The sequence below is a fragment of the Zosterops lateralis genome (assembly GCF_965231275.1).
Source record: "Zosterops lateralis genome assembly, chromosome: Z".
Lineage (NCBI taxonomy): Eukaryota > Metazoa > Chordata > Aves > Passeriformes > Zosteropidae > Zosterops > Zosterops lateralis.
The window spans coordinates 16,816,100-16,842,502 of record NC_139800.1 but is presented as its reverse complement, the minus strand read 5'-3'; the positions used below and the strand labels follow the sequence as shown (position 1 = coordinate 16,842,502).

The window sequence follows — 26,403 nt, the reverse complement described above, 5'->3', positions numbered from 1 at the left end:
AGGGCTCCATCATAGGTCCTGTGCATCTGCAGAAATTACTTTGGATGCAGGACTGGAAGGGATACTACATCTGCAGATGATACCAATTTGGAAGGAGCAGTTGACTCCCTCCAAGGCAGAGAGAACCTGCAGAGAGACCCTTGATGAGAGGGCTGGTCAGTCACCAACATTATGAAGTTCAATAAGGAAAACTGCAGGATTTTGCACCTGAGACAGGGCAATCCTGGATGTATGGAGAGACTAGGAAATAAGATGCTGTAAAGCATTGCTATGGAAAGGGCCCTGGGGTCTTGGGCCATGGCAAGTTGAACATGAGCCAGCAGTGCCCTGGCAGCCAGGAGGGCCAACCCCGTCCTGGGGGCATCAGGGACAGCATGGCCAGCCCAGCAAGGGAGGGGATTGCCCCTCTGCTCTGCACTGGGGCGGCCTCACCTCCAGGACTGGGGACAGGGTTGGGTGCCACAACAGAAAAAAGACATTAAACTATTACAGAGTGTCCAAATGAGGGCCATGAGGGTGGTGAAGAGTCTGGAGGGGAAGCTCTGCAAGGAGTAGCTGAGGTCACTTGCTCTGTTCAAACTGGAGGAAACTGAGGAGAGTTGTAACTGCAGTTGTAACTGCAGTTACAACTTCCTTGAAAGGGGAAGAGGAGAGGCAGGGACTGATATCTTCTCTGTGGTGACCACTGACAGCACCCAAGGGAATGGTCTGGAGTTTTGTCAGGGGACGTTTAGGTTGGATATTAGAAGAAGGTTTTTCCACCCAGAGGGTGGAAAACCTGCAACAGATTCCCCAGGGCAGTGGTCACAGCACCAGCCTGCCTGAGTCCAAGAAGCATTTTGACAATGCTCTCAGGGACATGGTGTGATTCTTGGGGTGTCCAGTGCAGGGGCAGGAGTTGGACTTTGATAATCCTTGTGGGTCCTTTCCAGCTCAGCCAATTCTATTATTCTTTTCTACAATTCTGTGGGGTTTTTTTTTTGGTTTTTTTTTTTTTTTTTTTTTTTTTTTTTTGTTTTTTTTTTTTTTTCCTGATTGTCATTGTTCTGATGTCTTGGTAAGGAAAGAAGGGACTTTCAGTTTTCCCCTTCTTAAAAGTCAGATTTATACTCAGATTTGTGAAATTCTGAGTGTTGAAGGGAAAATTCTAGTTGCAACTCCTCAGAAAGTAATGATTTTTGACCAAGGAATGCTGGAGGCATGGACCATGGCTGGGCTGAGGTGCCCCAGTGCCCCATGCAATTGTTCTCAGTTCAGTGCTGATGCAGGTGTATGCAAGGAAACTGATTGTGTTGTATTTCTGCAGACTCCAGGTAGAACCACATATTGCAGTAGGACTCTGCCTAGTGCATTGTTCATTAAATGTTTATTTTATATTTAAAGTACAAACATTCTTAATTCACCTTGAGGGATACCATTAAAATTCTTTTTAGAATTTCAGGCTTTCTGCCTAAAGCTCAAACCCAGGGAACAAACACAGAAAGCAAACATCTTCCCTTCAGCAGCTCCAATTAGAAATCACATTGTTTTGAAGACTTCACTCAATCATTGCATAATTGTGGTTTTCAATGTTTGGTATTGCTCCTTCCATTTGTACCATGAACTTGCTACCCCTTCCCCATCTGATGTCAGAAGTGATGCTGAAGTGCCTGCTCTGTCTGTCTGCATGATACAGCAGGTACTCAGCCACTGAGACAAGAGTGCACAGCAGTCAAAGCACAAGGACAAAGCAACAAATGGCTGAGGAAAGAAAAAAAATCTCGTCCAGCTCTAGGGGAGACCAAGCACAGTACTTCTTTTTCTCCCTTTCCATTTGTTCCCCTCCCTTCCTTCTGCACATCCCCAGAGGTACAAGCAATGACAAGCTGTCCCTATACCTAAAAGCCCAGGTCATTTTCAGACAGAAAAAAGCCACTGCCACCCTTCTCCCAAAAAGCTGATAAGTGAGCTGTATTTTTTTTCCTCATCTTTTTGTTTTGATCCACTTATCCTTTCATAACTGACCAAGTTTTCCGTGGGTAGCTCAGTCTGCATTTGATGCAACGATCATGGTGTCTGTAGAGAGCAAATGGGTTATGGCAGGCAGCTCCCCTGCTCCAGCACCTGCAGTTTGATGCCAGCACACTTCATGGCTGCCAGCATGCAATGACTGACTGTCCTCCTCCTTCCTGTCGTCTCCATTTGAATGCAGTGAGGGCGGATCTCTTCTTTGGGGCACTGGTAAGGCATCAGGCAGGAGCACTGGGTCTGTGTCTCTGGGAACAAATGTGTGGAAATATAGCAGCAAATGTGATGACTAAAACCAAATTTTATACTTTGATGACATTTCAAAGTCCAACAGGGAAAAACACTATTGGATGTTTGTGATATATTAGTTACAAAAAGCCTGTAGTGCATTCACTAGATAGTTGGATATCAGGAATAGAGACATAATCAGCTTTAAATAACAGTTTTTGCAACCATGGCCCATACAAAAGCAGGATTGATCTAACTATTTTTATCCGTTGGCTTTCCCTGACTTTTCTTCTAAACAAAGATATATTAAGTTGACTTTCCTTTCCCAATTATCTTTGAACACAATCTTGGTATGAAGTGGAGTCTTAAGGTCCATATTGTGTCAGCTCCTATTTCATTAAAGCTCTTTTTATGAATGCTAAGCTACCTACTGCTGGCCTGTGGTAAAGCTCAGTCCTGCTGGTTATTTCATTACCTATTTCTGATCTAATCAAGTTCTGACTCCTTATATTCTTTCCCAGAAATACCCTAGGCAGAGTTTCTGCCTTCAGTTTTTTAACACATGAAAAATGTTTGCTTTCCTCCATTTAGCTTCTTTCATGGTACTGCAGTGTCTTCTCTGCAGTATGTTCTGTCTCTGTGTTGATACCAACTACTCACTCTCAGGAAAAACAAAACATTCATTTCCTAAATGTTTGTGCACACTCATGAAAAGTGGGGACTTCTGTGGAGATGGTGAAGAGTCCAGTTCTAGTCTCTTGAGCACCACATTGACAACTAATCTTATTTAATATATTTTTCTCCCTTCTCTCTTATTTTTCTGAACAGGGCTCCTCTGTAGGCCTTTGAGAAAGAAACACTGAAGTGCTGGCACAAGATCCAGCTGGCAGACACTTGCACGGTGGAAGCAGAGCTTGGCTTCTTAGAGGCTCTGGAATAAGTAATTTTTAAAAGATTATAATCTTTTTCCCAGGAGCACAAGGTGCCTGGAGGTTCCACCCGAGCATGTCCATTGATGGACACACCTGGTCATGCCCTCTGCTTGAACCTACAAGGAACAACAGGTCATGCAGTTATTTTACAGCTGTATTTACTTCAAATTCTCTGCTGCAGAAATCTTGCATCTTCAAAAGAGGGGCTTAGGATTGCTGCACTCTGGTGTTGCTCTATTTATCATTAAGCAGACCAGGTGTGATAAGAATCAGATTTGTCTCTGGCAGCAAGGGATGGAGTGTCTGTGTCTATCACTCAGCCTTTACCTGGCAAGCCCTCGATGTGCATGGAGCCAGTCAGCACCTCAGACATTTACAGAAAAACCTACTGTTCTTATCACCTGGTTACACAGTAAATAGCCAAGTTGCACAATATTGTTTAGAAAATAATCCTCTTAGGGATTTTACCAGCTTAGCTGGTTAACTAAAACTCTTGATAAACACAGTTTTCACATATGGGTATTTGCAAATATTACCATTAAAATCCCATTAAGCCTGATGGCCCCAGTCTTGCTTTTGAACTAGTATAATGATTTAATTTCATAATTTAGTTTTATGCTATAGAGGGTATGGCCCAAATTAATTCCTAAAGTACAAACTAGGAGCTAGTAGTCTTCCAAGGAATGGGTGAAAATATTACCAACTAAATTTTTGTCATTAAAGATTTCAATGTTGATTCTCCTGAAAACATTCTCTTAATCTCTAAGTTCCTCTTGTGCCTTACTAGTGGGAAGTAACAACACTACATTAGTTCTGACTAAAAGGAAAAGGCACATATCGAAGTATAACCCTAGGTAGCAGGGACAAAGGACTGACCACACTTTCACACTCCGTGTGCCCAGAGGAACCACAATGTCAGTAAATCCCCTTCTGGAAGCAGTCTTGAAGCAGTGAAAGTCAGCACATTTTACTTTTAGATTCAAAGGGATGGCTAAACCTCACCATTCAGAAGTCATACCTTCACAATCCTCCCAGTCATAGCAGATGTCATAGCCACAGGGCACTTTCTTCAAGCTATTTGTAGAGAGCTTTGCCCTCTCAATAGCCCAGTCTAGGTTGGAGTTATCATGGCAAGGGCCAGCATGCAAGAAATGAAATGATTGCACACCAAGGCACATTTCAGCTGAGTACTGACAGCTGGGCTTGGTCACATTCTGTTCAGAAACAGCATGTAACACACAGATGTCTTCTGAGTAGTGACTGCCCAAAGGAAGAGAAGAAAAACTATTTAGCAGGCAAGTCCATGCTTTTAAACAGTCCATCAACATTGGATGAAACACAGCAAACCCATAGCCAGGCTGGAGATCCAGCTAAAGACCTAAGGCTGCCCTAGCTACTCCAGGACCTGGACCAGATAAAACAAGTGCTGTGAGATGGGGAAACTTTGGTCCTGTCCTGTTGAGAGGTGAAGAATTGTTATCCAACTGAAGGGAGGTTTGTCTACAGGAAAAAGTAGAGGTCATTACCTCCACAAGGATGTGAAATTTCCATAGGGCCTGAGTGGCTTTTCTAAGTTAATGCCTCCCTGCAGCTGTGTGTGCAGCTCGATCTCTGACACACAGTTGTCTTGGGACCAAGGGCAGGCAAAAACAGTCGTGCGGCTTGTACTTCCCTTTTTTCTGGATTGCTTTTGGTTACTGAGTGAATTCATTCCTAGAAGATGCATGCATTTCCAAGCAGCATTATTTTGTGGAGCTTAGTAATTTTCCAAAAAGAGGATCGTAAAATCATACAATGGTTTGGATTGGAAGGAACCGTAGAGATCATAGTTCTTGCATACTCTTTGTGCATGGTGATGACATTGGAGAAATAAAGAGAAGAGAGCTGGGGTCCCCTGTAGCAGAGAGCAGTGTAGATTAAAAGGATGTGCTGTGGTGTCTCATTACAGTAATGTAATTGGGTGCATAAGGGAGAGCAGTGCCAGCAGATTATGGGAAGTGACCCTGCTTATCTACTCAGCCCTGGTGAGGCACATGTGGAGAGCTGTGCTCAGTTCTGAGGTCCTCAGCACAACAGAGACATGGAACTCCTGGAACAGGTCCAGTGGAGGGCTACAAAGATGACCAAGGGACTGGACTATCTCTGTTATGAGAAAAGGCTGTGGAAGCTGGCCCTCTTTATCCTTGAGAAGAGACAACTGAAAGGGGACCCCATCCCTGTCTGTCAGTGTCTGCAGGGAGGGGTTAGAGAGGACCAGGCTCTGCTCGGAGGTGCCGAGCAACAGGGCAAGAGACAAAGGGGCAGTGAGTGATGCACAGGAAATTGCACCTGAATATGAGGAAGAAGTGGATTACTGTGAGTGGAGCAGTTTGCACAGAGAGATCATGGAGTCTCCCTCACTGGAGATGCCCAAGCACCATCTGGACACAATCCTGTGTTGTGTGCTCTGAAGTGGCCCTGCTTGAGCAGGAAATTTGATCAAGGGGATCCCTCCAACCTGACCCATTCTGTGATTCTGTGATTGTTCATTTATTTCATAGGCTACAAACAGGGCTGTAATTTGAATACAGAGGAATAGCTAGCTAATATCTGAACAGAGAGTAGTCTTGAGTTGCAGTTGTCCTTTCCTGCTCTTCCTCTTTGGTGTCACAATGGCCTCTTGGTCTATCATTAGAGAAACTTTGATTTCTAATTACAGTACTTACCCACAATCTTCTTCTGGAGACATACAAACACACTCAGATCCAACCTGCTTTTGTCCTGGATTGCAAATACCTCTAATTTTAGTTTGCATATCTGAAAAAACAGAGTAAGAACTACTGTAACTAGTAAGGAGTGAACAGAAATATCTTATGGTCCTACCATAAAAGGTAAAATGGATTTATTTCTATTTTTCCTAAGTTTATCTCTTCAAAAGCTCCCTGGTTGGCATGCTATGAGTATTTTCACCAGTCTTTTCAAAAATCACTGGAAAATACTGTTTAACAAGAGAAGCTGAAGTTTCAATAGAATGCATTTTCCTACTTTCCTTCCACAAAGCCTTCTTAATGCAGTTGGGTTTGGTTTGGATTTAAGCAAATAGTTGTAGTGTCTCAATTTCATTATTAAAGTTTACAGTAGATTGCATCCAAAAATTCTGAATTTAATGCAGAAGTTTAGAGCTGAAATTCTGTCACCATGGGAGACACAAAGTGAAACTAAAATTAATGAACAGTGCTATATGTCTTAAACACTTATCAGTCTTCTAGTTTTAGCTAGCTGAAATAAACAATACTGTTAATACCAGCAATATGGAACCAGTAAGTATCCGCAGGAATACTAACCTTTTTCACATGTAATAGACCTCAAAATAGGAGGTATCCAGGACAGGTCTTTCCCACAGGTATACTTTGTGTGACCGGTGACTATAAACCCAGCTTGGCAGCTCAGCTTTATTGTTTCACCAATGTTGTACTGTTGCTTAAATGGGGAAACTGTGACACTGTCAGATATTGGTGGCCTGAGGCATACTGAGGCTGTAACAAACAATGAAAAAAAGCATAATTCTTGTTGGTTTAATGCTGTGTGGATATTTACAGAAAGTCATAATGCTTTATCTGAAGAGCCATATAAAGACACTCAGGAACACTGATCATTTGTCTGACATTCAAAACTAATAAAAATCTAACATAATTAAGTCTAGAAATTTTCAGTGCACTGTCATAGTCTTTAAAATATTTTTCAAGTAATAACTAAATAATGACAATATGTTTCTAATGTATCCCAATATAAGTAATTTAATTTTGCTGTTTAAAAAAAATAAGAATGGCATTTAACAGCATATTTTAATTTTTCTTTTGTAAATGGAAAAAACTCAATGGCAATAGAAAGGTCATAAGTATATTCAGGTACTTCTTTTTGATAAAAAGATGACTAAGTCAATGAAATCACACCAAGTTTTAGAAAACTACCAAAATCTCTCTTGTTAGCAAACACAGACCAACTCTGATCCTCAATTCTTAACTGACCTATAAATCCTTCAAGGCATTGATTTATGATAGAGCTTTTCAAGGCAGCCTGGGAGGTCATTGTTAGAAACACATAATCCTTTTAATATAAAAGATTGTCGACAAATTTCTGAAAGAATTATTTCTTCTTCGTAACTGTATCAAACTCAAGATATCTACGTAAGTCTGAAAACAAAAGGTGAGTCCTTTTGTTAAATGTATTTAAAACTAGAAAAGAGAAGGATCTTGCAGCATCCATCTGAGGATTTTCTAATGCACTGAATATTACAATTTCCTTACAAAGCACATAATAGTAACACTTCGGAATTGAAAGAGGAGTGATGCAGTGACTCACAATGTTTTTGCCATGTCTACATGAAATACCTTCTTAAAATGCTATCTTTTCAGATATGTTAGGGATTCTTTTTTTAAACACCCTTATTAAAATCTTTTTTGTACGTTTTTCTTCCCCTTCTATTTTGTTGCTGTGCATTTTGTTCATTTTCTCTTTCTTACGTTGGCACTCAACATGTTGCTGTGTCCAGGTTTGATCTGGCAGACACCGAAAGTATTGATAGCCAATGAGGCTATGACCACTCACACAAGCAATTTCAACTTCCTCCCCCACAGCATATTGGTTCTTTTCATTCTAAAGTAAAAAAAAAAAAAAAAAATTAAAAATTAAAAACCCACACCAAAAAGCTCTGCAAGGATCTATGGTAACGGGACTGGGCATTGTCAAAGGAAACAATAAGCAAAATCCTGATAAGATGTAATGAATTCATGCATTTCCTAGTCTGAAATATGAATCATCCACTCACCAATATAATGATAACTTTGTCCAGTTGCAGTAACTGATGTCATGGTTACAAAACAAGAATTCAAGGACTGCTTGAAATAAATTTTACCTTGATTTTTCTTCAGTTGCTGGTGCAGTGTGGTGGGCTAGAGTCCTGCAGCATTCCTTGAACACAGCACTCTCACTAGCACAGTAGCTAGATTGGGTATCAGACACACACAGCAGAGAAGCTGTCAAATGTCCAATCTCTGCAACTACTACACTTATCATTTTTCATGCTCACCCTGATAAAGCCGTATTCTGGTGGGTCTGGCCTAGAACATCCAGACTCAGGTTCACCAATCAAGACATTTTCTTCTCTCTTGGCTTCATGATCATTTATACAAGGAGCACCTCTGAAAAGTGAAATTTGCTGTAAGGCTGTATCTTAAGCATTCATGTCACTAAGTAACAATGGCAGAGTGTCAGGAGAGCTGCAAGTGTGTCCTGTCATCCTCCCCCTATAATTTTATTCTGATAAATAAGAGGTGATGGACAAAACTGCAGGTTGATAGGGGGGAGAATATGAGAGCAGTAAAAAAGTGATAGAGGGGAGAGCATGAGAGCAGCAAAAAAGTGCTAAATGCATCTATCAACATAATTAATTAAATACTTTTATACAGCAAGGAAAAGAGGCAGCAAAGAACAACATAACAGGAAGTCTCTAAATAATCCAGGTAATTCTGTTGCCACCAGGCAGTGGTAAAGGGTGGCTGGTCTCTGCACAGCATGGAGCTGTACAGCCCATTGTGTCTAACTCAGTAACAAAGAACCATGGAGCCCGCTGGTTGTAATCCTCCCAGATTCACTCCAGAATCCCCTCTGCAGTCATTACAGCAGGGATAGTGAAAATTCTGTTTCAGCTCCTGGTCCCAGTGGAAAAACTGAAGCCTTGGGCTTGAAGATGAAAAAAAACTGAGCTAGTTTGGGGTTAGGATTTGAAGTTGAAACCATGCTAAAAAGATATGTCAGGCATACTTCAAGTGGAAATACAAGAAACATGGTAGCTTTATCCAAACTCTCTCTGTGACTGAGTTCAGATCTAAACCTCTAAGAAAAGAGGAGATTAAAAAAAAATTAGAAACTGTGAACTCCAATGAAGAGAAGGAAAAGATTTTTCCTTGGCTTTGGAAAAGATTGCTGAGCAAAGCATCATCCAAGATCTATAGGCATACTTTAGTATGCAATGCAACAGCAAAATTCTAGGAATAAAAAATTAATAAATCCAAATGTGAAGCAAATTGCAGAGATTTTCAGAGGTTGCCTTTTCTCTGCTCCACAGAAAAAACTCAGAGGGGAAAGTTGTCTGCTATTTCTCCTTGGTAGTCACAGTGCCATTCTGAAGGGCTCCTTCACTATGCCATGACTATGGAGATCTTTTGATCTTACCTGTCTGTGAACACAGAGATATAACAGTCCTCCTCTTCCTCCCACTGCCCTTCACATGGCTTCCCACCATTCATGGGGGAGGGGTTATTGCACGCCCGGGTTCTTCTTCTTTTGAAGGAAGCACCACATGGGCTCCATTCAGACCAGCAACCCCACTGGCCATCAACAGCAACTGCAAGGAATGGAGAGACACCATATTCTATTGGCAGACCAGCACCATACATGGTATTTCTTTTAAGGCCACATATGAGAGGGATGATGGTAAATTCATAATAGCCATTTTCAGAAGATTTAAAATTGTTAATGTTAAGGGAGGAGGCTGCATCTAGAACATGAAGTTTTCCAAAAGGTGTCCAACCAAATTCCAACTGCTTCATAAAGCCCTAAAATACATTTACCTTTCTAGATTTGATTGTAAGTAACATTAAAACTCAGAAGCAGCATATTTTATACTTTTATTGGACACACGGATGTATGTATTTTCATGGTACTGAAAAATTTCTTAGGTCATTATTTAATGAGTTTTCAAATAAATCTGAGTTCTAGCACCATGTCTAAACCCCAAATCTACATCCCATGCCAGTTAAATGAAAACATTACTATTACTGTCTTCTCTTAATCCCTGGCATTTATTACCTGTACCACCATGAAATATGCCTTTTTTTTTCCTTACACACCCTTTTTTTTCTGCATGCCACAGACTTTCTGTATCCATCACTGTCTTCAGTTGTTTATTTCTTTCAAAATATTCCTCTATCAGGGTCAGATGAGACCTGTATCTGCCTAAGTGACCTCACCTTATATTCCTTTTTGGTTGTGGATTATAAACATATATAATATCTCCTTTGTTTCCCTAAGGTGTGGTACTAGTGTCAATTTAATTCAAAAATGTTTTTGCATTAAATTGCTCTTTAAATTCTCCAGAATGGTGATTATGTTCTCTCTCTTTATGACATCTGTTTTTTTCCTTCTAAACTGTAACCAACAATTTTTATGTTCATTAGCCATTTAGTCTTAAGCATAATAGGCTACAAGGAAAACTAAGCAATGGGTTTCTTAATTTTTTGCATCAATTATCCTTGATCTCAGCTTCACCCTTATTGCTGAATAGCTCATTTCATATTACCTTAATTATGTAGCTAAGGACTATTTTACCGTGTCTTGCACTGTCTTTTAAGTCACGGCTATTCAGTTTGATTTTTTTATTTGCAATCCTTACATTTATTCTCACGTTTTTTGGACATCACCACGTGGTAAGAAGTGCTGTGGATTTAGTAAGGGCGGGTTATGGCAGAGTAACCCTGACAAAGAGGCAGCAGAAGGAGCACGTTTGCGGTGGGCCCCCATACCCGCTGTGTATCCCGGAGCCCGCGTCTCGCAGTTGGCGCCGTAGGTGCCGGCGGGGCAGAGGCACAGACACTCCGTCCCGGAGAGCACCGCCCGCCCGTTGTTGGGGCACGGCGAGCACCGGCACGGGTCAAACCTGCCCGCGTGTTCCCGCAGGGCCCTCCTCAGGTGGCGGCGCTTGGTGACAGCGCACGGCACGTTCCTCACCAGCTCCACGATGGGCGACACCTGGCAGAGAGCGACACCAGTCAGCAGGAGCCCCAACGCTGCAGGGGCCGCACTGCAGGGGGTAGCCGGAGACTTTTAAAGGAGGTAGAGGCTACACGTGAAGCTGTATCACACAGCAATTATGGATGTTCTAAAGTAGCATGGCAGTGCTATACATGTATGTTATCCTGTTCTTAATGCTTTTATCTCCCCAGTTTAGGACTCTGTGAGCCAGGGGAGATCAACAAAGCGGGATACTATGTCCTAAAATTCAGGACACTCTCTACCACACATCACGTCGCATCGTGGGATGTAGGGTTTGCTTACATCCAGTCCCTGTCACGTCTGACATCCCTGCGTTGCCTTCAGCAGCTGCAGCAGGAGAGGCCTCAGTGGATGCTGCATTCAGGCAGGTTTTGCGGTTTGCCTTAAGTGCTGCTGAGCAGCTGCTGTACCAGCTGGAGAGGGAGACAGCTTGGTGTACTCACAGCAGCACCAGCACGCTGCATTCAAAGGAGCAGAACAGAGATAGAGGGCGTTTCTGTTTTATTTCAGTTTAACTTTGTGACATACTTTGCAACATAGGCCTGGCAAGAGAATGATCCCATGCACTGTTTTCCTGCACTGTAACTAACCCCTGCCTATGCCTGAGCTCCTGCTGGTGCAGGAGCAATTAATTCACATTCCTCACTCTTAATCCCACTGTTCATGGGCAGTGCAAAACTGGTGTGCCTTATAAACAACATGCACAAGAAGTTGTCCTAATAAAATTTCTGTATGTTTATGTTATGCCCATATTTATGTATGTTCATATCACACACAGCATCATCCCTGTTTACAAGAAAAAAATATCGGCACAGGTCTACGAAGGAGCTGCTAACCAGTTAGTCTTTGCTATCTCAGTGTTTTTCTTGTTCTTCTCTTACCTCAAAGTCAATCACCACAGGATTATCCTTTGTTGACTCCAGCCAGTCTGTGAAGACTCTGTGTCCTGGAAAAGCCCCCTTTTTCTCCCAGGCCAGAGCTGCTGCATACTCTGACCTGCCACCTTTTACCAGGGAAACTGATCGTTCAGCTGACTCCAAAATGGAACCTGAAAGATGATTTTATCACAGTGTTTTCAGACAAAGGCTTCCAAAGACAGTGGATGTGACAGCAGAACTATAAGAAAAAGTATAAGAGGATATTAAAAAATATACTAAGATTAATTTTTTAAAATTATCCTTGGAAAAATGAAGTCAAAGCTCAGAAGAACAATTCCTGCCTGCTATGACAGCAGCCTGTAATAATATTCCAAATGAAAGTATCTGAGACCTGAGCCATGGGGATATTCAGAGTGTAAGACAGTTGTGGAAAATGCAGAGGATGCAGCAGCCCCCTCTAGAACACACAGCATGGCAGATTTCATCCTGGCTGTAAACATTAAGTAACGGATATTAATCAACTACTGAGGACAAAATCATGGTGGAAGTGATGAAATCCCTATCCTTAGTGATGTGGAACATGACTTCTGCCATCCTCATGGAAAATGCACCAGCTTTCTGCAGTTTCTGAGACACATTTCTGGCACCCTGGTACATAAATGTCTGCTTGGCATGAGGAAGGTGGGAAGTCGGGGAGTGCGTTATTGCTTCCCAACTCTCTCAATGAGCTCTGAGCAACCCTTAAAGAATATCAGGGACTCAGTCATGGACATTTTTCTAGCAAATTTCTAGCTTTGCTCATTTTTCAGTTCAGCATTCCTGGCCTTGGACCCAGGGCCAGGGGTAATGTGTGACAGACCTGTGACCAGCTGCAGAGCCAGTGCCACCAGATCCCCGGTGATGGTGCTCCAGAGCAGAAAATAGCACCACCTACATCATAATTTCTTTTGCAAATGAGAATACGATTTCAGTGCTTGTATCAGAGGCAGCCAAGGAAACAGTGGCTCCTCTGACAGTGGTAGAAGAGCATCTGTAGTTCATCAAAGCTAAGAGGTCACCTGGGACAGCTGAGGGAAGTGGTATTTCTCAGGGTAAGTAACAGGACATGGGCCCTGTTCTCATCATGGTCACCTTCATGTGTCACAGTCATCCTGTTTGTGGTACATCTGGTACTGACTTTCTTTTTCTTCCGGAAGAACACACGCCTGGTTGTTTCTGTTCGGACACACTCTGTTGATTCCTCAACTGACAGGCCTAGAAATACCACAGAGCAGCATCTTCATCACCATAACCATGATATATGGCAGGCACTATGCCCCAGGCTCCCACACTGAGGTGAGCCAGCAGTTTCCCCTCCTCCTCACTCACCACTGGAGACTTCACTACAGCAGCTTGTGTTTCCCCATGTACAGTGTTGGACAGAGGCATCCTTCATCTGCCCTCCCATGCCCATGCAAGTTACAGCTGTGGCATTAAATATCATAGCTTTTAACTTTAGATTTCTGTTTTTGTGGTATTGTCTTTTCATTTTGACAGTGTAGCAGTCATGGGAAAATTTTAGAGTAATTTCTAATCTAAACTATCAACTTTATTGAATGCATCCCAAAAAGTATCCATTAAACCTCTCAGACCTCAGTCCCATGCTATAGGAGGCAAGAAAACCTTTTCCTGGTCTTGGTCTGAAAGTCTTAAGTGGTTTCTCTGAACACAGTGACATTTACCAAATAAGGACTCTCCTGAACTTTTCAAATATAGTGTAGATCAAAAATTTCTTCTTGCTCTATATATAAGAAATGTGAGTAATTAATGAGTCTGTGAAAGTCTAAAGAATTTTTTGCTATTGGAGAACTTACTCTGTGGTGTAAGACCTAAAAACAGGGATAATAAAAGCTGTTAAACAAATAATGATATTTTCTTGTTAAAGATTACATACCGGAGTTCTGCAGCTCCTCAGAGCTGTACTGGTAGAGAATATCATAGGAACCACCCATCTTCCCAGAGGTGTAGTAATGAGTGCCAAAGTCATCAAATATTCTGTTGTATAAAGCATAGTTGTACTCCAGGGGCAGGTTGTTAAGTGCTTTTAGAAAGACGTCTGATAGCTGCAGATCTGACTGTTTCATTGTGAAGTTTGCAACAGAAATTACTTTATGGACTCTAATAAAGTTGGAATTCTGGAAATAAGAAATGGGGAATCTTAGCACCTTCAGAGGGAGGTAAGCACAGAAACTAGAGGAGCAAAGAGTATATCCTGAGATACACTGCAAGAACAAAATAATCCCGATATCAAGATGTTTTAACCATGAACAAAGCAGCTCTGGATTTTCCAAGAGCTCTGTGGTGTTCTTGAGGGCTATCTTGCATTGTGGGAGTATATAGCAAATATTCCAGTAAAAAATAGGGCTTACCAAACACCTACCAATCAAGAAGGGTTCCTGCCATAAAAAAATAAACCCAGCAATTGGTAAGATGACCAATTCATCAATCAAAAGATTCTGAGGAAGTGTTCACCTTTTAACTGTCTATGGGTTGTTTACAGCTAATCTGGTGAGTAAGTATTTTGAACATTAACTCTCTTAGGAAATTCCACCATTTAGCAGTCTATTAAAACTAAAACTAAACCTAGGGATAAAGATCTCCTTGAGTTCAAGTGTCAAGCTGTTAACGTGAGAGGTAAAAAAAAAAAGAGAATGTTCAAGCACTGGAAACATAGATTCTTAGGATATCCTGAGGTGGAAGGGACATCTCTTACATGTAGAAAAAAATATATGCATTTGAAAGAGCTTATTCATGTGTTTTTGCAATGCTGGAGTTTGTTTATATTTATGTTCTACTAAGTAGAAAGAAAACAAATAGAAAATACTGAAAAAAGGGATTTGTAAAGTGACAGCTATAGGACCTATAGGCACAAGGCCAAAGCAAAGAGATCAAGAGAAAAAGGAAGGGCAGGAAACTGGAGCAAATAACCAACCGGCAGATAGATTAATTATAAAACACCTTATGTTTTATATGTAGGTTCTCCTGCTGGATTTTACTGCTTTGCTCCACTCCACTTTTTCAATTTTCAATGGTGCCAGCTAACGTTTCACTCATGACACACAAAATTCTGGGTCACTTTGGCAAATATTGATTCTAAAACTTTAGTTGGTTTCAGTATGTGCTTGCATGCAATCTGGGAAACCCCAGGCATTGTGCACAGGCTGGGAGAAGAACTCACAGAGAGCAGCCCTGCCCAGAAGGACTTGGGGGTGCTGGTGGGTGAGAGGCTGGACATGCCGTGGCTGTGGCACTCACAGCCCAGAGAGTCAAACGTGTCCTGGGCTGCATCCAGAGCCCCGTGGGCAGCAGGGGAGGGAGGGGATTCTGCCCCTCTGCTCTGCTCTGCTCTGGTGAGACCCACCTGGAGCTCTGCATCCAGCTCTGGGGTCCCAGCACAGGGAGGACAGAGACCTGTTGGAACAAGTCCAGAGGAGGGCCAGAACACTGATCAGAGGGCTCGAGCAACTCTGCTAGGAGCAGACACTGGAAAAGTTATTCAGCCTGGAAGTCTCCAGAGAGACCTCACAGTGGCATTGTGATAGTTCAAGGAGGTTTATATAAGAAAATTGGAGACAGACCTTTTAGTAGGGCCTACAGCAGTAGGGGAAAGGGTAACGGTTTCAAGAGAGTAGATTCAGAACACATATAAGGAGGAAAATTTTTATCATGAAGATGAAACACCTAAAGCAGGTTGCCCAGAGAGATGGTTGATGCCCCTCCCTGGAAATATTCAAGGCTGGGTTGGACAGCACTCTGTTCAATAGGATCTAATTGAAGATCAGATGTCCCAGCTGTTTGCAAATCAGACTAGGTAGCCTTTAAAAGTCAATTGCAACACAAGCCATTCTATTATTTTACAATTCTATGATCAGAACTCATGAAGATATACTAGAGGACTAGTCTACTTTAGCTAAAAATTTTCTGGTAAATTAAAAGGCTTCATATTTCTTCCATGCCAATATGGAGAAATGCATAGCACTTCAAGGGGCTTGGGCACTCTAGAGACCCTGGGATAGTAATGTAAAATTTCTGTGCATATATTTATATGCAATGTGTATATGCAATATATATACGCATATCATTTGTATTATTTATACTTTTTCTAATACATAGGTCTGAATGGGACATCCCAAAGCACAGGAAAGTTCCTCCCTCCTTTTAAGTGATCAATATAGTCTTTTTTTCACTATATAAGGAATTGTTGCTAATTTACTGGTAGGTCTCTCAAACATACACAAGTACACATCTACCTGCAAATACTCACTTATACAATTTATGGAGATAGAGATAAAAATAGAGGCTTCCTGTCTGATATAGTAGATAACATGATCAAGACCCAATCCTGCTGTGGATTCATTAAGGAAGGGTTTTAAACTGTGTCATCTTTAGCCAACACCAAACTAAGTTATTGGTGGGTTTCTGGGTTTCACAGAATCATGGAACTGTTTGGATTGGAATGGACCTTAAAGACCATCTTGGTTCAACCCCGTTGCTGTGGGCAGAAACAACTTCTGCTGGGGCAAGATGCTCAAAGCCCCATCAAACCTGGCCTTGAACACTGCCAGGGGTGGGGCATCTACAGCTTCTCTGGGCAACCTGTTCCTGCACCTCAACACCTTCCATGACCACAGTGCTGAAAACCAATGTATATGCAAAAGAGCTTTTCTGTTGGAAGTTTAACTTAAACCAACATTTTCATAATTAGCTCTGGTCTGGGTTTAAGCCAAAAAGAAGCCACTGTTGCCCCAAAATAAACTTGTCAGTTGTACAAGAGAGAGTCTGATCTGTGTACTATTATCTACATGGGCATGAAAGTGAAGAGGTTTCTAGCAGTTGGAACTTCAGGATAGTTGCATTCAAACTATAAGCAATGACTGTTCAAGCAATCAAGTTGCTTAACCATTTAAGTGAGCAAGGCCCGCAGCAAACTTCCATCATAGGAAATCTTAATGTTAAGACTAATATTTTTGCAAAAGTTTCACTGTAATTGCATTAGAACTCCTGGGTTTCAACAGGCCTTAGCTTTATTCAGTCCTATGGCATTTCCCATGCAGAAGTGCAAACAATATTCCATCATTTACTGCATTAAGCTATAAAGATACATAATCTTTCACCCTACCAGTATTCATTTATTTAAAGGCACAGAATCTTATAGGGAAAATGTTACTGTTCTGAGAAACTTTTCTGTGGGTATGTTATTTCTGAGATTATTTTTATGACTTTTTTCTTCATCTTGGCAGACATGAGACTCCAACATGCAAGTGAGCTACCAAATTAAAAAAAAAAAAAAAAAAAAAAAAAAAAAAAAAAAAAAAAAAAAGTAGATTAATACCCAGTACATTCATATGTATAACATTCTTGAGTGCGCTTTCTTTATTTTTGGAATTGTTGCTAGTGTTAGGTATTATGCTCTCTTAATAAGAGATAAGGGAAGGAGTGGCTTATCCAATATGATAATGTCAAATCTATGCTTTTTAATAGTGGAATAAGCCTATGTTTTCTGTAGTAAACCCAGAAAACCATGATGCATCAAAAGGTATGTTAAAACCAGGATCCAGGAATATGTTGCAGTATCGGAAGAGGATTTTTTAAATACTTAATTCTAGTGGGCCAATGTCTTGATAGGGAAAGTAGCCATTGGCACTTCAGTTCTGAAAAGACCAGACAGAAATCAATCAAAAGGAAGAAAGTAGAGGCAACATTCAATTACCTTTTCATATGAGGCTTTAATAGCTTTCCTGAAGGAGGAAGATGATGTAACCTGGACCCGTGTCTTTTTTGAGAATAAAAATGGGATACCAGAAGAACTTCGACCACTATGAGAGGAGGAACTACTGTGAAAAGCACTATCACTCAGAGGAGTTAAATCTTCATAGAAGTCTGATGTTACATCACCCTCTTCATCTGTGACCTGACAATTAAGTAAAGCAAAATGCATATGCATAAAAGCTAGTATGAAACAGAAAACTATTAAGCAAAGAATTCTTAATTTCTTGATTTTTAATGGAAAAATATGCCTGATTATTTGAGATGTGAAAGTAAGCTACAAAACTGTTCTTAACACAAAAGATGAGACTGAGAAAGGTTAAGAGGCAAAATGAATACAAGTTAAAAAGCAGACCTATTGAGACTTACTTAGTAAACTTACTTAGTTGTTCATACAACAAAAAAAGCTGTAACACTTTCTCCTAAAATGTCTCACCCCTGTGCCCTAAACCTTAGGACTATTTTCCAACAAGTTTCAACATATTTTTAAAATAATTCTAGACATAGATATTGTGTCCACATCATGACTACTTCCCAACCCCATGGCTTCTATATTGTATAAGATAGAGTTTGGTGCTTCTTGACCTTTCTTTTCAATTTCCAGCTAGAAAATGAACAGTTTTCCACAAGAGAGTCTTAGAGGATACTTGGACTGTTAGCACCTATACTGCATGATGGATTCAAGGCAGATGATGAGGAATTGTGAGCAAACCTGCTGATTGACTTGGTAAACCTACAGTGGTGGTTGTCGAGCAAGCACCAAGACAATCTCAGCATCAGATCAGAAATTACTTATTTCCCAAAATTTGGGAAAATCCCTGTATGTTTTTGAAATACAAGATTTTTTTTCCCCTCCTCTACACCTGTTTGCTTAATAGGGCTGCCAAGCATTTTGGGATATGAGGTGGTCCATTCTCCCCCTCCACCTCATTTTTACAAGTGATGTGCTTTTGCAGGAAAATACACTGGAGTTACAAGAAGGCGCAATCCAGTGACTCTTCTATATGAGAAGCTGCTCTAAATGTTAAAAGATAAAGATGCACTCTTAAATGTGAGTTTCACAAACCCTTAACAGTTCTGCAAATGGACATCAGTAACTTAATTACTACAAAGTCTTACTGGCTATAAAGAGACCTGGGCAAACTAAAATGTTGCTTTACCTCTGAAGTATTTCTGCACACAGTAATTTTTCACCATTGTTGATAAATCCTACATGTCATGGCCAATTCAATTGCAGTTTCTGTGGAATGTAGCAGAGTGTCCTTTTTTTCAGTTGCCTCTGTTAAAGTAATTCTAAAATCTCACAACACCTGTGGCAAAAATCATCAGTTTTCATCCAGTAGTTGCGCTTTCTTCACATCCTGCATTCCTTTCTTTCCGATGCAGTATCTACTGGCTTCAAACAGGGTCTGCTCATATGTACACAGCCAGGTGTTGTGCCCCAACCACACTATTCAAAGCATTTTCTGAATGCTAGTGTCAATGAAGAAGGCACTAGAAAAATCTAGTGGTTCCTAGATTTTTTATAAGATACACTCCAAGTTCATTTTGTTCATTTCCCAGCCTGTCCTGTAACCTCCTCTCAGGCTGTGTATATTTTGTCCTCCTGCTTCCCAAGCTCAGTGCCTGCCTCCTTTCCTTGCGACACTGTGGAGGGGCTGGAGAGGGAACAGGCAGAACTGAGGGGTTGAAATGCCTCAGGAAGGAACTGGGTCCCAAGGCTGCAGGTGACAGGAAGGAAGCTGGAGTCTGTAGCTGCAGCCATTGGTACTTCAAGTATACAGAAGTGATGCTGGAATAAGCTTTGGAGTTGAACAAACCTCTGCTTAGATGATGTCTGGGTAGGAGAAGGCTCTTGGTACCAAATCAGAACAAAATAAGGCCACTGCCACAAGGAAGCAGAAGAAGCTCAAATCCATCCTATTGACTCTCATTTATGTTGCATTGAGCTAACACAGATCTGAACAGCATGAGTGGAGTAAGAGAATTTATCCCCTTTCCACACATCAACTGTTCAAGCATGTTCAAGCCTTATCAGGTTGAAAAATCTTGTTCTAAAACATAACAGGACTACCTAACACTTGAGCACTTAACTTGGATTGTGATTACAGCAAGGGTTTTACAGCTAGGAGCTGCTGCTTAAGAGTACCTGAAAGCTGACAGCCTCCAGGTTCGCAGGGACACGATACAATTTCCTCGTCTCATTGCGCTTCACTGTCTTGCATTGTCCTCCATTGAATGAGTTTCCAAGAACTTCCCCTCGGCTCTCTCCTGCCAGAATATGAAATCTAACAAAAAATTTATTTCCAGAGATTAAACAACTCCAGGAAGATGTATGGACTTGAAACATTTCAAGTTATACCGTTGCACTGAGGTATTGTAGACTCGATGGAGAGCGTGAGCACCTAGGTCATGTTACTGCTTTGAAAAGAATTACAACACCTTCTATTTCATATTGAATTCACCTGAAAAATGCAGTAGCATCAATCCAGTTTCCTACTTTCCAGCAGTGCCTAACCTTACTGATAACCCCAAAGTCAGCGTAAGACAGTCAGTCTTTCATGGAGAACTTAAAAATGGTTCTAGTAAAATGAACTACTGGTTCTCTATTTGTGCCCTAAGTGTGGGTACTGGACAACACTGAGATCAAAATTCAATTTAAAAATGCAAGTCTGCTTGGGATAGGCATCCCATGTTGAGGCTTTATATTGCTTTAATTAATAGCATGGAAGTAGTTGGTATCCTGTGAAATGTCATGCAGACAAACAACATCTGTAGATGAACATCCTCAAAATTTCTTGGCATGATGTACAAGCAAGTAATTCCATGAGCTGAAAGTTGCCCTTACATGCTCTGGTTGCTGTGGGACAGAACAAGTCACTCAGGGATAGTGCTCCTTGACACCTCTTCATCTAGCCTACCAGCAGTGCAGAGCAGGACTGGAAGATGCAGCAGGCAAGTCTAGCCTGATTATATTGTTGCATTTTTATAATTTCTTGCCAGTTTTAATTTGAGAGATTATATGCTTTAATGAATGCTCTCACATAGTAACTGGGAATTATTTTGTTCATGTAAATTAGTGAGGTAACAACTAAAGCTTACAAAAAATTAGCAGAGTTGGCTTACCCACTGCTTAATAATTGTACACCTGGGATGCTCTCATACTTTCGGTTACACACAGTCTTTTTTCTTCCACAGTTTCTTTCATCAGAGTTGTCCCCACAATCATTTTCTCCATTACATTCCAGTGTTTTTGAAATACAGCGACCTGCACCAGAGAAACAGCAGCAGTAGAGGTTCATCATGTCTAAATGTAGAAAAGGGCAGCCTCATGTTTTTCCATTGCAAAGGTGTGAGCTTGCTATAGATGTTAACACTGAGTTAGTGTAAGGCCAGAATTATCCCAGTTATGAAATGATTGCTTCAATTCTGTGAGTTTTGCCTTGTTAAGCTGCAAAGATTTAATTTTAAGTTTAGCAAAAGAATAATTAGATAAAATCAGTTAGTCTAATCAGGAATATTTAAATTGAAGCAAACAAGAAATAGCCACAAGTCTAATAAAAATAGTGAGAATTTATGTTCAGACAAACTCTATGGTTATGTTTGTATCTGAAAAATTTGTGCAAAGAAATACAATTTGAACAGTGCTACTGTCCACCTATCATGATCATAACGGCATCCCAGGCTTAGGGACTGCATTTTAATTACTTACAGAAGAAACTGAAAAAATAAGCTGATACTAATACATATAAAATCCTCACATGAACTCCTCTTCCTGGTCTCTTTTCCCTGGAATTTATGCATGGAATGTATGGATGTCTTTTGTCACAGTATCTAATCTTTTGACTAACTGGTAATACTGCAATTACACGAAGAGGATTATCATTACCATTTTCACACTGAAATTTATTCTTGCAGTCAACTTCCACTATGTTGCAGAGCTTAATTGGGAAACATGGCCGGGAATCCACCAGTGGCTCGGTGCAGGCCTGGCCCCCAAACTGGGATGGTCGAAGGAGTGTCCGGGTACGAAACTGAAGGCAGACAAAATAAACCCAGGGTTGTTTTTGTGAGTTGTGCTTGTAGCTAAGTCCCACCCAAAGCAGAGCTTCAGTGCTGCTGAAGTTTTATTGGAACCAGAGCCCTGAAAGGAAAAATCAGTCATTCCTGTCCTTCGATTCTACCATGCTATCATCCCAGGTGAGGCAGGCAGGGAACTGGTCTCCAAGAGTCTCATTAGCCCTGGTGGAGCACAAATTATTAAACTGCAGACTAGCTGGTCTACATCACCAAAGGAATCAGAAATTCCATCCCTGCATCTTCAGTATATACAATAGGAAGTTGTGTGTGAACAGGCTTACAGAGATTTTTTTTTCTATTCTTTACCATCTCTGTTGAATTAGAAATACTCTGACAGTGACAACCTAGATGGCTTGACTCACACATGTGGGTCCTTTTGTCTGAGGAAAACTGGATGACTTGAGAGAGGACAAAAATGCTTTTCCTGAAAGTTTCTGGGAGCTCATTGAGTTGTCTTTCCCTGAGACAGCACTCTCCACATAGAACAGTAAAGTTGAAGGATGATAGATAAAGCATTTCAGATATGTTTTCTCGTTCACTTCACAGGACTTCTGGTGAGACCTGTCTGCATGTGCCTGAGCACTTTCTCCTATAAGAATTTTTCCCACAGGAAAAGTATGGTTCCTTGCAGACTTCCCTCCCTGTAGACAGACCCTGGAGACAAACAGCATAGGAAGATTCTAGTAAAAATCAGTAACCAAGTGACTCTGAAAGGAGAGTGCAAAGAGCAATACTAGAAAGTTTTCAAGCTCATGAGAACCATTCCTTATGCTCCATTTCAGTTCCATAGCACTCACTGTATTATTTGTCAGAGCTTCCCTTGTTTATCCTTCCCCATCAATGGGGATTTGCTTACATTAGTCTTCACTCTTACACTGTAATCCACATCCTGCATTCTGTTAGTTGTTCCTATTTGTAAAGGTTACAAAGATCTTTATATTTTATAGGGGAAAATGGACCACAGTCCACAAAAGCACCTTTTTGCTTGAAGTGTATATGTTGCATCAATACTTGAAATTAGTAAAAATTAGTACATTTCTACAGGGATGTAAGGTAAGAAACTCAGATATATAAGAGGGCATTACAATCAGTCCAACTGAGAGGAACACTCCCTTTCACCTCTTGAAGCTTTCTGTCTTCCAGTCTCTCAGTGATTCTCCTTGCTCTGCTCTCACATTGCCCATCCTAGTTGCAACCCCACAGGCTGGTTCACCTCTCACATGTAGAACAGCTTTTGTGTGTCTTTCTCACCCTATTTGGGCACCAGAAAATAGGATATATATGTAAAGATATACTTATGATGTCTGACAGATTTTTCAAGATTGCTCTTCAGGCATGGATTTGTGAAACCAAGGGGTGCATGTAGTACATGTAGGCTGTGTCTGCAGAGAACCTTAGAGCTGCTCTCATGGTCAGCTTCAAAGCTCATACCCACCAGCCATACCCATGCAATCTGCTGTCACTTACCTCTATCCTCTACAACCTTACATTTGACAGGGCTTGATTTGATTAGGTCAAATTCACTTTAACCAGATTTTTCATTTCTTTCCTCTCTACTGTCTCTAAGTGTACCATTGTCAGCAGAGAAAAGCCCAAGAGGAAAAAACACCATCCTGGATGTTCATCCCACAGATATTAGCACACCTGCCTGTGGGGTCGAGGGCGGGGGGGAAGGTTGTTCATTCTATGAAGGTTCAGGGAATGGTGCTCTGTATTTCTTAATAGCAATCTCAAACTGATCCTGACTATCAGTGTAAAATACAGCCTAAGAATTTCTAGCCAGCAGCACTTGGGATTTGCTGAGTCTTTTCAAGAGATGATTTGATTCTATTTTTCTTGTCTTTAGAACACATAGAATGCTATAGATAAGCTAAGATTCTGTGACTTTCTCCTGCTTAAACAGATGTTTAACAGATGAACTAAACTTTTACAGTTTAGTTTATTCTTTATGTGAAAAAATCACATTTAATTATGACAGTGGACATAGACTTTGAAGGAAGTTTATCATAAGCATCACAAGCAGTCTCATAAATGGATTTACTCTACTAAATCACCCATTTCTGGTTTGACTTGCTTATTTTAACTTGTGCTCTCCAGTATAATTCATCACCAATTTCCCTTGTTAACCTAAACTCTCATTTTCTAGATCAATTACTATAAAGTTGAAACAAGAAGATCTCTTTAGCATAATTTTTTGCATTTAACCCATATAATACATTTTCTACCTACTTGTTTTTTAACACATGGGTCACATTCTGACCAAGGGCCAAAGTCTCCAAGCTGACAGTTGATAGGACATGTTTGCTGATTACATGCACGAGATTCTTGCTTTGTGCACAGCTGGTCACAGAAGTTTTGGCTATAATAATCATCCATTCTTATTTGCCTAAAAAATGTAAAAAATTGTGCTAGGAAAGAATAGACAGATCGTAGGTGTTTTCTACTTGTGGGTGAAGCCTGACAAAATGATTTGAACCCAACTAAGAAACCCTGAGAGATAATATGCAGTTGCAGAATGTTGATTACAAGAAAAATCCAAATATGCCTTAAGTTTAAAGAGCAATTGTTTTTGATTCATGCCACTTCAGATGTCCCAGAGGATAGCTACAGACAGAGTCAGGAGGAATAAAGGGAATTTCTCTCAAGTTTAGATTATACCACAGAGCTGCATCAAATTTGATGCTGCTGAGTCTTTATTTGACATCATCAGTTGTCATAAAACTAATGGAGCAGGGAGAAAATTTGGAGCTCACCTCTCCTGTGGCATTGTGCTCCGTGCAGGGCGCCCAGAGTGGGGCACTGAACACCAGCCTCATGTGTCCACAGGGGCTGAATGCCCAAACCACACTGCCAGCAAGGCCACTGTCCACCTGACTCTCCTCCTCATCACATCTATTTGCAGGTATTGGTTTGTTTGGAGGAACTGGCTCATAGCATTAGAGTGGTCTGAGTTGGAGGGGATCTCAATAATCATTTTATTCCAGCCCTTCCCTTCCCTGTCTGCCTCATGGGCAGTAATGTTCTATACACAAAATCTTATAACTTTAAAGCATTGTAATTAAAATATGATCTATTTATCTGATAAATGCTTGAGCATGACATTTTTTTTCAATATATGGTGGTAGGTGGAGCTTCAGACATGAGTGCCACTCTCTTCTTTTTTCATAGAAAAGAAACACAGAAGTAGTGAGATGGCTTGGCCTTACCTGTGCCTGGTCTGTGTGCCGAAATTGCAGGTCTGTGAGCAGGCAGACCACGACCCCCAAGGGTAATGTTCACAGTAGCACCCCTGGCTGCTCCCAATCATGAGGCTCAGCAGGACCAGGTGCACTGGCACAGTCACACCCATGGCAAAGGTGTCCATCTACATCACAGAGATGAGCAACAAAAGCTCAAGAAACTTATCACTTAGTTATGCAAGAGTTCTTACAGAGATGTCATTTCTAAAATGCAGAGTCCATAAATCTGCCTCAAAATACAAGGTGCTAGCTAAGCAAGGCACCTAGGGCCCCTAGAACGGGGCAATGATTACATAGCAGTAATTCTTCAAGGACCAGAAGTCACAATGGGGTTTTTGGCCACTTCTTTATCAGGAGTACTAACACAATTGTGCATTATTTCTGTCTCCGAAGTTGCTTATAAAATATTTTGAATGTTACAAATAAAGATCTATTTTTCTTCATTACTTAGAAGTATCCTCAAAAATATTTTCTAGAAATAATAAAAATATGAGAGTCCTTTCTATACAGTATGTGAAACAACAAACAAGACCTTAAGACTAGGCAGCTCCATCTATTAGCTTGTAACCAATTCATTTTCACATGCCTATAAACCCCTTTTGCATAAGCATTTTATTGCAGTGAATTTTCCCTTCTCAAAATTTTGACTACCCTATTGAAACCATCACTATTCAAAGCTCATCTGAATTTTCCACCAATAGTAGAAACAGAACATCTAGTCTGTTTCTCAGTCCAGTGGTCAATCAAACTTTATTTGCTGAGACAAAAGGTTATAGGCAGTTTTTAGGAAGTAATAATACTTGGTAAACTAAAAAACAAAGGAAAAAAAAAACCTAAAGAAAAAAACGAAGAAACTATGCACCGCCCCCCCTCCCCCCCCCCATTTTCCAGAGAAAATATGTATTCATTAAAAAATGCAGACCTCATAATGAGGTTGAATCAACATGAAATCTGATAGGCTGTTACAGTAGAGCATTATAAATTTGGTTTACCTCAAACCCCCACCCCCAACCCAACTAGTCATTTAAAACCAAAGTATTTATTTCAAAACAATACTCCAGAATACTAAGTTTGAAATGAATAGTGCGATTGTTTTTTCTTTTAGGTTTTTAGCCACATATGTTATTATGATTTTTATACTTTGCTGAAAAAATGAAATTGCATCAAATCCAACCATTGCTTCCTCCTTTAGCAAAGAAAGGCAGTGAGTCTTCACACTGCTGTGCAGTGAGAATTTGCAGCACTTTTTACATGGAAAACTCATCAATGAACAAGCATTTCAGAGAGATTTAAATAAAATCAAATACAAAATATGTCTTGCCAGTGGACCTAGAAGAGACACATATTTTCTTTTTCCTTACCTGACTTCCTGGCTTCTTGCACCAACAATGCCAGCTTGGAAAAGAGATGAAGCCCTACACA

General features: G+C 40.7%; 1 protein-coding gene across 1 annotated transcript; it reads right to left on the bottom strand.

Moving 5' to 3' along the window:
• Window positions 1-1,462: 1,462 nt before the first annotated feature.
• On the bottom strand, window positions 1,463-26,403 carry C6 (complement C6). The gene is made up of 18 exons (XM_083884076.1): window positions 26,343-26,403; window positions 24,949-25,106; window positions 23,972-24,128; window positions 21,552-21,696; window positions 20,789-20,930; window positions 19,812-19,950; window positions 17,607-17,807; window positions 13,791-14,031; window positions 12,989-13,111; window positions 11,861-12,027; window positions 10,730-10,955; window positions 9,381-9,552; window positions 8,236-8,347; window positions 7,670-7,802; window positions 6,491-6,682; window positions 5,873-5,963; window positions 4,186-4,427; window positions 1,463-2,255 (listed from the first exon to the last, which is right to left on the bottom strand). Exons 2-18 carry the CDS (start codon window positions 25,104-25,106, stop codon window positions 2,074-2,076), a joined length of 2,823 nt encoding a protein of 940 aa, XP_083740202.1. The 5' UTR covers window positions 26,343-26,403; the 3' UTR covers window positions 1,463-2,073.

Excerpts from the sequence above, each read along its gene's own strand:
- C6 (XM_083884076.1), bottom strand. The coding sequence starts at position 25,106 with ATGGACACCTTTGCCATGGGTGTGACTGTGCCAGTGCACCTGGTCCTG. Across the intron at positions 21,697-23,971 it reads ACCCATGTGTTAAAAAACAA|TTTCGTACCCGGACACTCCT; the intron begins GTAGGTAGAAAA and ends GTCTGCCTTCAG. Across the intron at positions 4,428-5,872 it reads TCTCCAGAAGAAGATTGTGG|TCACTACTCAGAAGACATCT; the intron begins GTAAGTACTGTA and ends TCCTTTGGGCAG.